Source organism: Lactuca virosa, chromosome 7 (assembly GCF_052849685.1).
Source record: "Lactuca virosa cultivar CGN04683 chromosome 7, Lactuca_virosa_CGN04683_v6, whole genome shotgun sequence".
Lineage (NCBI taxonomy): Eukaryota > Viridiplantae > Streptophyta > Magnoliopsida > Asterales > Asteraceae > Lactuca > Lactuca virosa.
The window spans coordinates 65,375,189-65,394,884 of NC_136432.1; the positions used below are offsets into that span (position 1 = coordinate 65,375,189).

Sequence of the window (19,696 nt, forward strand, 5' to 3'; positions counted from 1 at the left end):
TATTCGGTTAGATAAATTTTAATTGTCGATAGATTTGTATTTATAGAATAGATATCTGATTCGTAATCTTAGTGATTAGGATCAGACTATACGTAGATTAGATCACATCCCTAAAATAAAGTGATATCCGTTTATTGTAATCGTATATAGTCAGACATTAGGGAGAAACCCTAATGCATCTTGGTGAGATCTTGGTGATCATCTTTGTGACTGCTTTGTGCATCATTCTCTTTGTGAAGAACACTTTTCTTAGTGAAAAACCATCTTTGTGATAATCATTGTTCTTCTATTCTTTTATTCTTCTTTCATTATCTTTATACTTGTTTATATCCATCAAGCGAACCTACAGTTTCTTGAATGGTCTTCATTGTCCGTATGATGAAGGTCCATACATGTTTATAAGCTAAAACAACAGAAACTGTCTTTCTTATATCTATCATATATAAAGCACTAGAACGTCATATTAACTAAATTATAAATAAAGGCTATATTGTAATGGTCTATATGATTATTTTTATTGAAAAGCATTCTCATGATCATGTTTGCCTTTTGGAAAGAAGTGTAAAATCGCTAATAAGCATTACATGCTTCTTCATCACATGAGGCCAGAGGTTCTACAATCATGTTTCTCCTTCACATTATCTGCATATGTTACTTGTGCAAAATTAAGGCTCGCTAATTTCCTTGCATCCAAGCTTGCAATTAAGTTACACACAACATGTTTGATGTTTTTCTTAAATGAAGTTTCAGAATTTTATTCTTTTTGTCACTTAATCCTTCACTTCTTATTGGTCATGACTCGGGCCTATAAACCAACGACCTAAAATTTAGCATTAATTAAGTTTATTTGATGCTCTGTTTTATACAACTTCGTGATGGGTAATGATGAAATTCGGTATATTTGCAGCCATGAAACAATATCAAAATTGGAAGTCCGAGAGCAATCCTTTCTCTTATCATCAAATATTAAGGTACTTTTGTGATATAATGTTGTTCATCAAAAAATGCATATTTGTTTTTATCATAATTTTTTTCAAATGTTTCCATCATCTTATATTTAACTTAAGCGTAACCAATTATATATTCTCCAACTGATGGTGCCACATTAGTGATATTAGATGAAGGTTCAACTTGTTATTTGAATGGGAAGCCACGAGTGCGAACCTTTGAAACTGGAAAATATCAGCAAGGATAAAGAAAGTGACATCAAGAAATGATATATATATATATATATGTATATATATATATATATATATATATATATATATATATATATATATATATATATATATATTCTAATAAAAGAATTGTAAAATCCCGATGTTAAGGTACTTCTAAATTCATCCCTTTAATTTTATTATATGAAATTTTGGTCTCTAAGTCCAAGAGAATGTGCCTTGAAGCCCTAGTAGCATTCTCGTAATTTTTGGGCAGGAGAAGTATGCCATGCATACATGTGTGTACGTTGAGCGTACTAGGACGCACCCTAGTATGCGGGGCGCACTAGCTAAAGATGGAAACCCTAAGATTTAGGGTTTGGGTAGTATTTAAGCAACTTTATGGCCTCATTTCTCTTCACCTAAACAACCTCTACCATCTCTTCATGATTAAAACCCTAGAATCATCTTGTAAGGCCATTACAAGGATTAAAGAGTGTGTTTGTGTGATTAGAAGAAGGAGGAAGGAGGTCAAGATCAACTTGGAGAAGTGAAGCATCTTGGATCTGGAAGTTTTGCACCATTCTCCATCATTTCAAGGTATAAAGCTCATAACTTGATGGCTTGTTTGCTAGATCTCATTTTTGGGTGTTTTATGGTACCTTTTTGGTCCCAAAAGTATCATCTTGTGTATGGGTTGTGTTGTCAGTTTGAGTTTTCCTTTCAGACCCTAAGAGGGGTCCTAAGCCATAAAACTGAGGTCCCATTTGTTAGATTTGCTTCTTGCATCTTGTAGAATGTCTTAATGGATTAAGGCCTTGTGTTAAGCACTTTCCGGACTTGTAAAGTCATAAAGTTGGAAACTTTATGACTCTAGAGTATGTTTAGACCTTGGATCTGAAATATGGGCCTAAGTGTTTATGTCATTAAACACTAAATGGAGTTTGGAGGCTGCGAGGGTACGCCCCATGTACTCGATCAACCACCCCCATGGTGGTCAACTGTGAGGCTTCACATATGTTAAGCGTACCTCTGGAGTACGCCCACATACTCACACTGGGTCAACCTTGTTGAGTTGACTCAGCTGGGTTGACTAAGTTGACTTAGTGGGTTTACCAGTTGACTTTGACTTTGACCAAGTTTGACCTTGAGGGTATTTTGGGATTTTGATGGAATTGGTCACTTGGTAGTAATAGGTATCGGTTAGAGAGCTGAGATTCGGAGTCGGACCTCATCAGTTCTGTTCAGTTTGCGAGGTGAGTTTTCTCACTGTACTTACGGGACAAAGGCACCACGGCTGGCCCATTGGTTTGATAACCTGATATTCGTTCATACGCTCAGTATGGAATTGATATGCATGATAGTTTTGTTATGCTAGTCTGGAAGATCGGTACGACTACATGTGATACTGTCTGTATGATTATCAGTATATATTAGTATCTGTTATATGTCGACATATTGTATGGGTTGGGTTAAGGTTGTACTGATCCGTGCGGTAGCCAACAAACCCTAGAGAAATCCAGATGTGAGCTGAGGGCCGGATAGGGCATGCGAGACTTATACTGAGGGCTCATGAGCATTCCAGATACGAGTTGAGGGCCGGGTAGGGCATGCCAGACTCGTACTGAGGGCTTTGTGTTATTCAGTCCAAGGAATGATCTGGCCGGGGAGCAAACCAGACATAAGTTGTGGGCCCGAGGGCAAGCCAGACTTATGATGTGGGCTCAGGGGTAATCCAGTCTTTTAGATGTGGACCCATTGCATGCTGTTATTGTATATGTGTTATTTGTTTACGTGTTGGTACTTTGGAGGAACTCACTAAGCTTTGGGCTTACAGTTTTGGGTTATGTTTCAGGTACCTCAGATGATCGCGGGAAGGCGAAGGTGTGACTATACACATCCTCGTGTTTTGACTTATGATTTTGGGAAACTCTGATATGGAACATTTTTTGAAAACTATGTAGTAAACAATTTATTGTTTTGGGTTGGTTTTAAAAGTTTAAAATTTTCATGATTTTTTTGGGTGTTACAAGTTGGTATCAGAGCCTTATTTTGAGTGAATTGGAGGAACACTCGTGTTTTGACTTACGATTTTAGGAATTTATAGGATATAATTTCCTGATTGCCTAGGGTTCTTCCTTATATGAAATTGACATCATTACTGTAGTTGGTTAGTGTATGCATGATGGTTATACATAACTAAGATTCTATAGCTTGAGAATGTTTGGTTTGGCCTTATTTCCTGTTCTTGTGTGATGAACGGCTTAGGGTAGGATCAGATATTCGACTGTCTATAGGGTCCAGTGTTATGTATGATTATCATACACAAGTGTTGCAGGGTTGGTGGAAGTTTCATGGATGAGTTGTGTGGGATTAGCTGACCAGTCTCATGATGTTTAGCCTTCCTCTAGGGAGTGAGGATTGAGTGAATGAGTATGCTAGTGTCTGTTGTCATGATCCTCTAAGACAAAAACGGGTAGGTGTGGAAGGTAGTATGTGCACGTACTACTGAAAGCACAGGACCCGTACGTGTAAAAGGGAAGTCACAACCCATAGGGATTTGTTGGGAGTTGGTTCCCCTGGTGATATGTGTGTTATATGATATCTCCCTGGTTTAATTTTAGTATGGTGATGACGAGACGATTTGAGGCTGAATCCGGATTGGGATCGGGAGCTTGTAGTCAGGGTGGGCCAGCAGTGACTGGGGACCATATCAAAGAGATTATCCATGAGGAGGTTGTGGCTATTGTCTGGGAGCATATACCGAAGCTTTTTGGGTCTATCAAATTAGTATTTATTCCACTCTTTCACTCTAAACTTTCAAGAATGTGATTTCAAGGTTGTTCGCACACCAAATTAGTATTTATTCTTATTTTTGTGCTGGTCCCACGTTTGAATTCAGATCAGATGTCACGTGTTCTCCATCTCAATGAGATGCTTGGTTACTTCTCAGGCTCAATGCTCGCTGATTAAGTTCTAGTTGTAGTGGCTTATTAAAACATAATTGCGGAATATTTTAGCCTTTTTCTATGCTTGGTTTTAGCCCTTTTTGCCCTACAATAAATGTGACTTACAAGTCTTTTCCAGTTTTAGATTCCAAGATGTTGTTTTATAGCCTTATTTAGCTCAAGCTCTTTACATTTATGTTGACTATTAATTTGGTATTAGATATTGAGTGAAATCAATAATGTTCTTGTTTTCTTGGTTGTATTTCTCATTTGCAGGTACACATGAAATCAAGAACAAGAATGTTCTTGTTTTCTTGGCTGGGAACGAAACGAGAGATATCAAAGCAAAATTGTGTACATATGAAACTTACAACATTCTACTGGAATGGAATCTTGAATTCCGATTCTGTCAGAATAGAATCTTGAAGATGAACATTGTATGGGATGAAGATGAACAATGACCACCAATCTTCCAAAAAGAATGGATTATTCCAACAGAATAATATACAATATTATGAAAAAAAAATATATGTAATAGTATAATCTGGTAGAATGATTTATATATTGTATTTCTTTATTATTAATAAGTGTAAAATTCTTATAGAATAGTATATAAATTTTTTTCTTTTCTAAGAATGTAATGAAATTTTTTTTTAACTTGTATCCAAAATTTTGTTATTCTTCAAGAAGTTCATTAAATCAAAATATATATTATGTCAGAATGTCTATTCTTGTATGGTTCAATCATATTTGTTATTTTTCAATATATTGATAAACATATTCCGTCAGAATGTTACGAATTAGGAGAATTATCATCCATACAATCAGATTTTTAAAATTAATACAATCTATTTTTTCTTAAAATATGCAATTTTCCTTAAAATATGCAAATTTCCGCTATTAAATCTATATTAATTGACTAAAATACCCTTCTAGTTAGAATAGATGGTATTTTTGAATTATATTTAATTCAATATTATGTAATAATCACTTACTTAAAATAAGTAAAATTGATTGGTCCACATTTATACATACAATAACACAATAATTACTTTGAATAGAATAACCTAAGCATATATATATATATATATATATATATATATATATATATATATATATATATAATTCTTATATTAGAATCATACATTTTCTATTATTTCTCAATAATGATTATCTTATTTATTGTGGAGGATACTGATTTCCGAATGTGAAAAATAGTTCTAGAGAAAGAGGAATCAGATGATGCGTAAGTTAAAAATATAAATTTTATTTTGATTTTTTTATGTACCTATATTTCATCTCTGTATCTTATGTGCATTTATGTTTATAAACCATTTAGAAATGTGGTTTGTTTTTATTGTGACGAGACTGGAATAGAATTTAAGCAACAAAAATTTTGGGATTCATATGCATATAAAAGCATTTTAATTTCATTTTTCTCTATTACAATATTTTCATTTCTATTTCTTTTTATTATTAGGGTAGTGTGTTTTGAAAACTGATTGTGTGATGTGTGTATCATCGTTTCCTCTGTGTATATGTGTGTGAGTATGTATGGATTGTGGTTGGTTTAAAAAGTTCTAATTCGATTGAATGTGAAATTTTACATTAGGTTGAAGCGGAGAGAGTGAGTTTTTCCTATGTTGAAATTGATACTATTTCTTGCTCATGTATAAGAGGCATGTTAATAGCTTATTTTTTTTGTTTTCCTGATAGGTTTGAATGGCAATTGAAAGCTTTTACTTTAGGATCTAGAAATCCATGGATTTTGAAATTTATGATGCTAAGCTTTTGGAAAAAATGGAAAAGAAACTCGAAGATCTCTAGGCTAAATGCAAGAAGTATCAACATACTTTCATTTTATTTATTTATTTATTTTTTGTATAAAATAGCATTATATTTTAATTTTCCCCTTTTATAGCATCTTATGAGGTTATTATACTTTTAGAATGTATTTTATTTTAAGATGCCAAAGGAAATACCAAAATCACCCTTCCTATACTATAACATTCTTGAAGGAAATACCAAAATTGCCTTTGGTGAGCGTGATTATCACGTCGTCCCAACTTACATAGTATATATATATATATATATATATATATATATATATATATATATATATATATATATATATATATATATATATATATATATATATATATATATATATATATATATACTAGTTTATACCCCGTGGGAAGCACGGGTTATAAAATTATTTAAACTTTTATAATAAAATTTATAATTATTAATCAATTACTTTAAATAAATCATTTATTAAGAGATATATCAAATTTTTAAAATTATTATAACTTCAAATTTAACATATAATTAGAAAATGTAAATTTGAATTTTGAAATGAGTTGTCTAATATATCTACAATATTAATCAGAAGTTGTATTATAGTGACACTTAACAAAAGGAGAGTAAAACTATTCATTTATTATATATATATATATATATATATATATATATATATATATATATATATATATATATATATATATAAAAGAAGGCTTGTTAATAATAAGTCAACAACTTGTCTGCATGCAGGTGATACACATGTCACAATGTAGCATGGTCACGTCACAAGTTATTCAAGGTAAATATCCTAAAAATGGAAAAATTTATGTCTGTGAAAGTATTGTCTGGTAAAGTGTTGTCTGGAAAAGTTTTCTGACCGGGAAAGAAACCATGTTCTTTGATTGTACATCTGATTGACTGTGCTGAATGATGAAAAAAATTAATAATTCAGTAAAAAATAAATTTAAAAAAAGTTATTTAAAAAAATTAATAATCCAATAAAGAAAGAAAGAGGTGGGGTTTGGTGTATAATTGTCTTTCCAGCCCATTCAGCCAGTAAGATATGATTTTAGGGCTTTCTGGGAAAGAAATATCTTACCGGGAAAGACCCCTTCTTTTGTGCAAATCAAACAGTCTTTCCGGTCCATTCAGCCAGAAAGATCTGTTTGGACCTGGAAAAATGCGTATCAAACGGGGCCTAAAGATTAACTTTAAGACAAACGAAAGTTATAATGATAAAAATAACGAAACCAAGGCGAAACGCGAACACTATAAGTAGGGGGCCAAAACCAAAACTTCGAAATGAAACCACATAAAAAGTTTAATATGGTTTAAATTATAACAAGCTCAAAATCTAAAGAAAGTTAATATAAATAGACTTGTATCATTTATCAGTGATTAATAACCATTAGAACTAACTATTAAAACATAAAACAACGAACGGACCATTTTTTTATTTAAAGAGGATAATTTATTTCTATAGTTGAAGAAAATGTGTATTTTAATATTTGAAAATATTTATCTATATTTTCACTACACGATTAAATTTATTTTTTTTATAAGTAACACATGTTAATTTAAAATAAATCAGATTAGTTAACAATATGAAAATAATAAACCAACTTTTGAAAAACTCGTGGAGGATAAAACAGGCCCTAAATATAAAAATAAATTTTAATAACTTTCATGTAAATTGTTACAATATAAATCGAATAAATAAACCTATTTAATATAATACAATATGTGTTTATAACAAAAAACTGATACGCTAGCCCATTAATTGAATTACTTAAATAAGCCCAACAAATCAATAATACAAATCCACTACAAATACAGAATTGTCACCTTTTTGGCGTTTAGGGTTTTTATGAAGTAGCCAACGGGAGTTAAAGAAAGGGGAACGATCCAAATTGCAGCGGTCTAATTCATCTTTTCTGAAAAATCGCAAATCGTTATCTCACGAACGATTTGTGGCATGAGGCTTGGGCGCAAAAACAAATCACCAATCGTTTGATTTAACAGATTTTTTCTGCTTTCTTCGTTAATCTACCAAATTGTTTTCTTCTTTATCATTTGCCTTTCCACCATAATCATTCAACATTATGTACTTACAAGTCTAAAAAAACAGGGGGGCCATGGCCCCCCCTAGCCCAACAAACCACCGAACGAAACGATTGTCATTTCTAGATTGGTAAAAGTAAATATAATAATATAATTATACAATATCTCAGTGTAAATAATTATACAATATCTCAGTGTATGCATGATATCAACTTATTATATAAAATTATATATTATAGATTGAACGCATTTCTATGGAATATAACGTGCGAATAAGAAAATAATACTTTATTGTTAAGCCTTTTAAAATTTATTAAAGAACTAAGTTGAAAAGTCAATATAACACAGCTCCATGTTAATCATTTGAGTACATAAATATCCGCAGCTTACCCATCATCTCTTACACCACTCCTTGAGTAACAATGGCCATCGATATGACCATCGTCCTCATTGTTTTCTCTTTCATTATCTCCATTTACTTCATGTTCATCAGAAAACCCAAGGGTACGAAGGCTCTAAACCTGCCACCAGGCCCACCAACACTACCCATCATCGGAAACCTCCATCAGATTGGTCTAGAACTGCCACATCGTGCTTTCCGCAACTTGTCCAAAAAATATGGCCCCATCATGAGCCTGCAACTCGGCCAGATCTCCATGATCGTCGTGTCTTCGCCTAAGTTAGCTGAAGAAGTGATAAAAACCAACGACCTCGCTCTTGCAAGCAGACCATATGCACTTCTTGCCGATATTCTGTTGTATGGAGGCATCGACATCGCTTTTGGTCGTTACAGTGATTACTGGAGACAAATGAAGAAGATTGTCACCATGGAACTCTTAAGTGTCAAGAAAGTCCAATCCTTCATGGGTTTTCGAGCTGAAGAGATCGATCGTTTCACGGAGGTCGTTCAATCCAGCGTTGGAAAGCCTGTACATATACGTCAAAGGGTTATGTATATGAATAATACTGTGGTGTGCAAGTGTTTGTTTGGGAATAACTGCAGACAACAGGACGTATTGATCGAGTTGGTTGAACAAGTGGTGGCACTATCGAGTGGGTATTATATTGCAGACCTGTTTCCTAAGTTAAGCTTTCTTTCGGTCATTTCTGGAATGAAATCGACTTTGAATCATATTCACGAGACTCTTGATAAAATCTTCAATGAAATCTTTGAGGATCGTAGAATCAAAAGACAAACAACTGGACCAACGGAAGATGATCTCGTTGACGTTCTTTTCAACATCAAAGAGCGTGGTGGTCTTCGGTTCCCGGTCACCGACAACAATATCAAGGCCATCTTTTTGGTATGTCCATAATCCGTACATGTGGTGAATTATATATCATGACTTTATAATTATATTAAATACTAACTCCACTATATATCTATGCCATTTTAATAATGTTTTGCTGCAAATTAAGTACTAGAATACTTTTTTAGTAAGTGGTTATTTATAGTGAACACTCACGTAATATTAATTCATTATGTAGCCCAAGTGTTTTGTTGCTTTTATATACACATATTATGATATCAATGTTATTAAATATAGCATAAATTGAATAACGTATAATGAGTATCTGTTTATCTTTTAAACGCGTCTAAATAAGTTTTTTAATGACTGCAGAATATGCTTATTGGAGGCACTGATACTAGCGTTGTGACAATTGAATGGGCAATGACAGAGTTAATGAAAAACCCTGATGTGATGAAGAAGGCACAAGCAGAAGTGAGAGAAGTATTCAAGGGAAAGAAAACAGTGTTAGAGAGTGAATTGAATGGTTTGGTTTACCTTAAACACATAATCAAAGAAACACTAAGGCTTCACATTACTATTCCACTATTACTCCCAAGGGAATGTATGGAACAGTGTCAAGTTGGTGGTTATGATATCCCGAAGAAAATGAAAGTTGTTGTTAATGGTCTTGCATGCGGAACTGATCCAGAGTACTGGGATGATCCAGAAACCTTTAAACCAGAGAGATTTGAGAAGACTTCCTATGATTTCTTCGGTACAAGCCCTGAGTATATCCCATTTGGAGGAGGAAGGAGAATTTGTCCTGGGATTGCTTTTGGTTTGGTCTCTATTGAGCTCACTCTTGCTAGATTGCTATTCCACTTCAACTGGGAACTTCCTAATGGAATGACCCCTAAAGATATTGACATGACTGAGAGTCATGGAGTCACTGCAATTAAGAAATCTTCCTTGGAGGTAATCCCAGCTGTTTTTATTCCGTTTTCATGATCAACGGGTACAACGGTACAAACAAGTAAGAGTAAAGGTTATTTAGCCTTGAAGAAGAAACCGACCAATATTTATCGATCTTTTACAACGTTTTGTATTTGTTGGCTTGTTACCATTTCGGTTTCTAATTGTTTAGCCAAATATATGGTTTGAATGGTAGCCAAATCTTGATCTCATGCATAAGAATCCGAGTTCATTAATTAGATATACTATTTTTCTTTATGTACTTTAAAAAGGAAATAAAAGTAACGCAAAAGCTTGGCCATATTATTCTTATGAGGAATAAGATATTTTATCCTTACAAAACTTTCCCTTTATTGATTTTATGAATTTAAAGAATACTATGAAAAAAGAACATAAAAAACTAAAACACACATAAGACCTCTTCGACTTTTAGCTTTGTTGGTTTTCGGAATTAGCCGATATTACTATTGTATATTCTTGTATATCTTATTTACTATTAGTTCCGTGTATTTTAGGAAGTTAGCTCCTGTATATTAGGAAGTTAGCTTCTCTGTGATTATAAATACGTTTATTTAGTTAATGAGACCAATGACTTCCAGCCTAGCTGGGAAGAGGTACCGGGTTTAATACCCACGTGGGGTCAGAGGTCGGGAGTTCAATCCCTACAAAACCCAATTTGGGTGCCTCTTAAACTTGTGCCACATGTGGGGAAATTTTCCCTGGAAACCCCTATGGGGGCTGGGTTTGCCCTGTAAAGGAGCTCGAACCCGGGGTGCTCGTTGAAATATGCGAGTAGGCTTCCGTTTAATTATTTGCCGTTTCCAAAAAAAAAGTTAATGAGAATCAAGGAAATTCTACGGAAACCTTTATGGTATCAGAGCGAAAATTCGCCTAATCTTCACCCTTTTCTTCGATATTCAGAAAGTTGCCTATTCACAGTGGGTTAAACTTTTCAAACTCCATGTTCGTGGCTATACGGTTCTTCAACACATTGATGGCACTCCTCCTCTTCCGAAAACTAGTGCCGATTACACCCAGTGGAACAAAATTGACGGCGTAGTTCTTCAATGGATCTATGGGTCGATCTCTGATGACCTTCTCACACGCATCCTTGGCGATGACACCGCTCACCAAGCATGGGAAAAGGTGAAGAAAATCTTCCTCAACAATAAGGGATCATGTGTCGCCACCCTCGAACATGAGTTTACCAATCTTACTCTCCGATCCATGAACTCTCTTGAAGACTACTGTCAGAAGTTAAAGCATCTTGTTGATCAACTATTGGATGTGGAGATCCCGCTCTCTGAAAATCGCAGGGTACTCCAACTTGTACGTCGATTGTTGCCTGAATAGAATACCACAGCCGCCTACATCAATCAGACTCCACCCGACTGTGATACGACCCAAAGCATGCTTCAATTGGAACGGAATCGTCATCAAACTCGGGAACAAATCACTACTCCAACTGTTGGTCTTACTGCATCAGATGTGCATGTTGCTTCTTACTCTTCCTCAAGAATACCTCGAAAGCCTCGTGGTCCCCCCCCCCCTCCCGAATCGCCAATCGCATCGTGGAGGCCCTTCCCAGCAGCACAGTGATCGCCAACCATATAGTGGTTCTTCGCAGCCTCGTAATCCTCGCCCCGAAAATCAAAATCAATCTCCATCCCTTGCCTATTATGATGCACCACCATAGTGGAATATGATCCAACATCTTTGTCCCTACCCCACTCAACAAGGTTGGGCCTATCCATGGTACTCCAATCCCCACCTGACACCGCAGCAACCTCCATGTCGGATCCCCAACACACCGGCTTACTATCCGGATACGCCTCAAGCCAACACCGTGACTGCGTTAAATGCCCTTGATCCCACTAACATTGGACCTGCATTTCAGGCCGTGACTCTAGACCCTCTAGAAGACTCTGATTGGTACATGGATATTGGCGCCTCTTCTCACCTCACTGTCGACTCTGGTAATCTTCAAAATTTTATACCTAACAGTCACATAAAGTCTATATTTGTAGGTAATGGACATGCTATTCCAGTTATGGGCACAGGCAACACTACCCTTTTATCCAAACCCAAACCTGTTTCTTTAAACAAAATCCTTTACACTCCTGGCATTATGAAAAATCATGTAGTTGTACATCAATTTACCATTGATAATGACGAATCAGTTAAATTTGATCCTATCGGTTTTACTTTAAAGGATCGCCAAAGTGGGACGTTCCTCTCCCGCCACAATAACACATGAGCTTTCTACAAGTTCACCCCTCTGGAAACATCCTCTGATTTCCTGTCCACGTTGTCTCCTGACGTATGACACTTCTAGCTTGGACATCCTGCCGGCAATATCCTTCATATTTTACTTTCTCAGTCTCTTATTTTATGTAATAAGAGTACTACTAATACTCATTCTCTTTGTCACTCATGTCAAATTTCCAAACACAAAGACTTACCTTTTTATGATTCTCGTTCTCATACTTTATTACCTTTTGACATCATTCATTGTGATCTTTGGACATCACCAGTACCTACTACCTAGTACCTAGTACAACTGGTTACAAATATTATATGGTACTTACTTACAATTTTACCCAATATGTGTGGATTTATCCTCTAAAATTTAAGTCAGACACATTTTTGCATTTCTCATAGTTTCATTCTCTTCTTCAAACTTAATTCCACACCAAAATAAAAAGCTTCCAATATGACTTAGGTGGCGAATTTGACAACATTGCATTTAAAATTTTTGCATCCAAACATTGTCTTGAGTTTCGATTTGCATGTCCTCAAACCTCATCATAAAATGGAAAATCGGAAAGAATGATATGTCTCCTAAATGAAATTGTCCTTGTATCGCCTAAATGAAATTGTCCTTGTCCTTCTAGATCACGCATCTTTACCACCCTCTCTTTAGGTTGATGCACTTAATGCTGCTGCCTATCTCCACAAGATCACCCCAACCAAAGTCCTTAACAAATAAACCCCAACAACCATGCTTTTCCATCGAAATCCTTCTTATGGCCACTTTCGTATTTTGGTTATGTACGTTATCCAAATCTTTCCGCTAAACGAAACCACAAACTTGACCCCCGTTCCATAAATGTGTCTTCCTTGGCTATCCCGCAAATTATCGTGTATACCGTTGTCTTGATCCCACCACCGACAAAGTAAATCTCTCATGGCACGTCACTTTTGACGAGACAGTCTTCCCATTTGCTTCCTCTACCATATCCACCACATATAAATATGATTTCATATTTGAAGATACTAACCTCTATTCCACCTTCACCAAATTCTCTCACTCTACACCTTACCCACAACCATCACCACCACCAACACCAACATCGTCCCCACCACCACCACCTACACCACCCCTACCGTCGCCTCCACCACCTCCATCACCACCGCCACCAGCCCTTTCCCAGCCTATGGCCATCCGATCCCAACATGTAATTGTCAAACCTCTCATACGCCTAAACCTTCACACCACAACCATCTCACCTCTTCCAAAAAACCCTCATATTTCCTTCCATGACCATAACTAGAAACATGCCATGACTGATTAATACAAGACGTTGTGTGATAATGAAACATGTGGATTTATCGCCACGAATTTCATGCTGACGGTTCCTTACAACGCTATAAAGCTTGTCTTGTAGTCAATGGAAAAACTAAACAGGTTGGCATAGATTGTGATGAAACCTTTAGCCCTGTGGTAAAACCTACGACCATTCACACTGTTATTACGCTTGTGGTATCCCGGTCTTGGCCTATACACCAACTAGATGTCAAAAACGCTTTCTTACACGGGGATTTATCTGAAACAGTGTATATGCATCAACGGCCTGGCTTTGTTGATTTCACATATCCTCATCACGTATGTAAGTTACGAAAGTCCCTATATGGACTAAACCAAGCTCATCGAGCTTGGTACCACAGGTTTGCGACGTATATCACCTCTCACGGTTTTAAAATTGTTGTCACAGATACCTTATTTTTTGTTTATAAGAATGGGCGAGATATGGCTTATTTATTACTGTACGTCAATGACATCATCCTCACCGCTTCCTCGAACTCATTTTTAAAGCATGTCATCGACACCTTGTCTCGTGAATTTGTGATGGATGACCTTGGCACACTCATCATTTTCTCGGTATTTAAGTTATATGTAATTCTCGAGGACTCTTTCTTTCTCAGTTAACCTATGCACAGGACATTATTAATCGGTCGAACGTGTATCAATGTAATCCCGTCTCAACTCTAGCCGATACCTCTTCCAAACTCAGTGCTACAGCGAGAAAACCTTTTGATGATGGCACACTTTACCGAATCCTTGTTGGAGCTCTTCAATACCTTACCTTTACGTGACATGTTATCATGTATGTGGTCCAACAGATCTGCCTATTTATGCATGCCCCAATGGAGCCCCATTTTAACTCTTTAAAACGCATAATCTGCTATCTTCAGGGTACAATTTATCAAGGCCTTCATATTCTTGCATCCCCAAAGCTGCACATTACTGCCTATTCCGATGCTAATTAGGGGGGGGGGGTGCACCGACTCTCGTAAATCTACTTCTAGATACTATGTATTCTTAGGAGACAACTTGGTCTCATGGTCCTCTAAATGTCAACCAACCGTATCTCGCTCCAGTGCAGAAGCAAAATACAGGGGAGTTGCTAATGCAACGACTAAAACAAGCTGACTACAAAACTTGTTACTCGAATTGCACGCACCTGTCCATAAATCCACAATCATTTATTGTGATAACATATCTGCCGTATATCTCTCTGACAACCCGGTGCAACATCAACGTACCAAACATGTCAAAATTGACATAAATTTTGTTCGAGAACTAGTTAAAATTGAAAGAATTCATGTTCTTCACGTTCCCACTGATCATCAATATGTGGATATTTTCACCAAAGGTATACCCAAACAACCCTTTCAATGCTTCAAGTCCAGTTTGAGTGTTCGATCTCCTCCCGCTCAAACTGCGGGGGTATATTAGCCGATATTATTATTGTATATTCTTGTATACCTTATTTACTATTAGTTCCCTGTATTTTAGGAAGTTAGCTTCTTTGTAATTATAAATATGTTTATTTAGTTAATGAGAATCAAGGAAATTCTACGGAAACCTTTATTCGGCTATAAGAATTGGCCACTACATTTTTTTCCTTTTCCCATTCTTATGCTAAATTAAATATTCTTCTTTTTCATCTGATGAATATGTATATGATTTAACAAATGTAGAGTACTTCGGATATATCTCATCTCCAATATAATACCCAAACTTGTATTCATATATATTCATAGCACATGCTATATCAGACGTTTTATCCTTCATTGAATATTGGTGACCACCTACCACATAAAATAGAGGTATTAGCGGCAAAAATTTTCTATTCAATGCATAGAATATCATTGAATATCATCGGCATCTATATCATTGCTAATGCCTATTTGTTGTTGCTATTGTTGTCGCCGCTAACGTCCCTCATCGCTATAGCCTTCTGTCGCTAGTAATAGCGTCGTCACTAAATCTTTATTTTTTTTAGTATTGCAACTATCTATAAAAGAAATATTTAAATGACTATTAAAATCTATAAAAATTTTACCTAAATTGCAGAAATATAGAATCCAAATCATCATATAAAACTTTTAATATAAAATCTACAAGATATTGAAATCGCAAATAAACGTACAACACTAATATTAATAAAATACAAAAGTAAACATAAACTAGTCATCATCGCCATCTTCAAGCCCTAGTTCTTGTGACAACTATTTTTATAATAGGTATTCGTGTTTGAGAATGAGCCAAAGTTAGTGGTAGAAGGTGATAGTTCACTATGAGATGATTTCATGGATATAAAGTTTGTCAAAAATGAAGTTCGGATGAAGAAGTTATGGACATTTAAAGTTGAGATGAAAGTAGGTTGCTATTTTGAGAAAATCAACAAACTCAAAATCAAAAGGTCATTGGCGGCTCTTCACGGTGCATCTAATATTAAAGAGGTAATGAATCACAAGGAAAGGAATGACACGTGGCGAAGCAATAAACACGTGGAAAAATCCAGAGTCTCTTCTTCACTGTGGTGTGACGTGGTGCATCCAACATATAAATATGATCCATTTTTGTCATTTTAGAGGTTTTGGCACACACAGTCAGGGGAGCGACTCGAGAGGTGTTTCCAGATGCTTATAGTCGGAGATTTATACTATAGTACAAGGGATACGAGGGTTGAGTTATAGGATTGGCTGAGGTATCTTTTATCCTGTTATTACATAATTACGTTATTATGATATTTCATAGAAGGTTGATAAACCCGAGTATTTGTTACGAGATTTCTTGATATAGTGCTATTACAAACCTGATGATTTGTTAAATGTTGATCTAGTCATTTTGGGTCAAATACCCTAATTTACCAAGATTTTTCAATTGGGTAAACGACTTACAAGGTTAAGTCATTAGGTGATTATAATTGAAAACTTGAGTAGTAGGCGACACATGGTTACTAATTCTGGTTGGTGATCAGGTAATTGATCACTATGGTAGATATAGTGAGGAGATTAAACAAGTTCTAATGAACTTAATATATTTTCCAAATATGGTTAAACAAGTGATGAATTGGAAAGTAGAGCTGAGGTGGAGGCCATAATAATAGTTAGTCTTCACTAACTAACCAAGTGAGTAAGCTTAGCTCCCTCTAGATTAATGATATCTAGTTGTTTGATAATTATTGTGCATATTTAGAGTTAAGTAAAATATATGAATTGTTATTTATCAAAATTGTATGAGTTGAGTATTTGTGATAATTAAGAACTATAGCGGTCTAATGATATATGAGTCATCCAATAGAATAATTGAGAACTATGGTACTTTATTACTATTCGAGTAAATAAGCGAGTATAATTCAGATACATAGCGAAGTATAATATTCATAACTAGTACATTCAAAATACAAAATAGAGAATTAGCAGATGCGTTAATAAACGACTAAGATTGAGACATATAGTTGTATACTGAAATAAATAATATCGTATTGTTATACAAGTTAATGAGTTAGTATAATTTAGATATTGAGAGAGATAAAGAAAGATGGAGATATATATATATATATATATATATATATATATATATATATATATATATATATATATATATATATAATAGAGAGATATATTAGGAGAAATAGAGAGAAGGGGAGAGGGATATATATATATATATATATATATATATATATATATATGTGTGTGTGTGTGTGATGGAGAAGAGAAGTATAGAGACAAAGAGAGAGATATAAAGATAAAGAGAGATATATTGTGCGTATAAAGATATGGAGAAATAGAGTATGTATATATATATATATATATATATATATATATATACATATATATATATATATATATATATATATATATATATATATATATATATATCAAGAGATTCGAAAATGATCGAATCAAGGGTTTTACCAAACTTTTAAGCTTTCCTAATTTGCCTTTTTTGAAAATTGTGCGTTTCTTGTCTCTCGATATTGGTTTTCCATCATATTTTCACATTTAAGGGAGTTTTATCATGTCCTAGTTCTATATGCTTTCAGTTCATCTCAACTAACAGGTAGTCTTATTATTTCATGAAGCTGGACTAATTTTGTGAGTGATAAACACCAGGGGTGATTTTTGATGGCATAAACTTAGGCCAATTAACCATATCATGTGACCAATGTTTTCAATATCCATTACATATCGCATTACTATTGTGTATCATTCTAACATTCTTCATTAATTTCCCAAATGTAACTATGTATTCTAAAATTCCAGAATTTTTTTTAACCACTGATACATTCTATAAGAATCAGTTAGAAACAAGTCTAACAACAAGATTGACTGCTTATGATAATCCAGAAAATTTTTTCAGAATATGTGAAGGTAAACTACATACTATTTGGTTAGAATTACAATAACATGTTTATACGTGTGTTGAAATATTCTATTATAAGTAATGTAGATACTATTATGTTAAAATTCCTATGGAATTGAAGTCTAAGCAAGAAACATAATTGAAATATTCTTTTAGAATTGAAGTTAATATGTGTAGTTATGTTTTTTATTTGTGTTTTTATTTTGAAAAAAAAAAGATTTTATAGATTCTATAAGAATATAAGTTAAAATTTGTGGGTTAAAGCATAATTTGAATAAAAATTGTATTTTACAACTTTTTATGGCCAACGATAGTGTATTCTAGCCAAATATATTTTATGTGTAAACATTCTAAACCATAGAATGTATAAATGCATTCTGTCAGAATGTCTATAAGAATGTTTGTTAACAACAAGTATATATTTGTTTAACTGGTAATACTAACGAGTGATGCATTTTATTCTTTCAGAATGGATTGAAGGAATCAAGTCGATTAATTGGACCATTGAAGAAGACAAAGTGCATTTGTTCAATAATTGTATATTTAAGAATGCAATTTTTTATGACATTATGTTAGAATATGTGTAATTATATTAAAATGTATAAGGCTGTTATTTTGTAATAATATTTATTAATTTGTATTTAAGTTCGGATGTCTATGAATAAATACAAGAATGTTTTTATTATTCAACCGATGGTTGAAAAAAATGATTCTTAATTATTTTCTAATAGAATACTATTCTGATAGAATCACAAAACATCATTCTAACAAAATAACATTCTGATAGAATAAAATCGATTTATGCAGACAAATTACGTTTGAAATTGAATTAATTTAAGCTCCTTAACTTCCCCAAACCCATTCCATTCTCAGCCTCCACCTCTGCAACACCCTCTTTTGACACCCTAACCCTATATTGAACCTTGTGAGCAAAAAGTAGGTACTTTTAAGTGCTTTGGAGTGTTGTTGGTGCACCTTGGAGAAGAAGGAACTCATTGAAAAAGTGTTTGTTGCATTAGAGCCTGTAGATCCAGACTTTGTTCACTTTTGTCTTTATTCTAGAGGTATAAAGTTTGAATCTTGATGATGAAATTGTTAGATCAAGCTAGTTTTGGGTGTTATGAGCTTTTGGTCACTTTAAGTGCATAAAGTTTAGATCTTGAAAGTTTGTGACCTTGTTATGGATAAAGTTGAAAACTTTATCCATCTAAACATTATTTTGATTAAGATATGAAGGTTGGAGACTTGGACTTAATGGATTAAGTTGAAAAAGATGCACTTTTGGGTCCCTTTGAGACTTAATGACTAGATCTTGTTTGTTGGACCATTCTAATGGATAAAGATGGAAACTTTATCCATTATGGAGCTATTATGAACCATAGAAATGTGATCTTGGCCCTTCTATCCCTTCCATGCAAGAGTTGTGATGTCTTAATGGGTTAAAAAGTTAGGGATTTTAGTTTTGAGCACTTCCTAGCCATGCAAAGTCATAAAGTTGGAAACTTTATGACTTAAGATGATAATTGGGGGCTAGATCTGCATTTGGACAAAAAGACTTAATGAAATAAGCCCTTAAACGGAAGG

At 34.4% G+C, this 19,696-nt stretch overlaps 1 protein-coding gene across 1 annotated transcript; it reads left to right on the top strand.

Moving 5' to 3' along the window:
* Nucleotides 1-8,355: 8,355 nt before the first annotated feature.
* Nucleotides 8,356-10,474, top strand: LOC145124513 (cytochrome P450 Tp9025-like). Its single transcript, XM_079059880.1, has 2 exons — nucleotides 8,356-9,273; nucleotides 9,592-10,474. Exons 1-2 carry the CDS (start codon nucleotides 8,392-8,394, stop codon nucleotides 10,207-10,209), a joined length of 1,500 nt encoding a protein of 499 aa, XP_078916006.1. The 5' UTR covers nucleotides 8,356-8,391; the 3' UTR covers nucleotides 10,210-10,474.
* Nucleotides 10,475-19,696: the final 9,222 nt, after the last annotated feature.

What these genes read in the sequence shown, in the direction of transcription:
- LOC145124513 (XM_079059880.1), top strand. Translation starts at nt 8,392, where the DNA reads ATGGCCATCGATATGACCATCGTCCTCATTGTTTTCTCTTTCATTATC. An exon ending in ATATCAAGGCCATCTTTTTG is followed by an intron (nt 9,274 to 9,591) that starts GTATGTCCATAA and finishes TAATGACTGCAG; the next exon opens with AATATGCTTATTGGAGGCAC.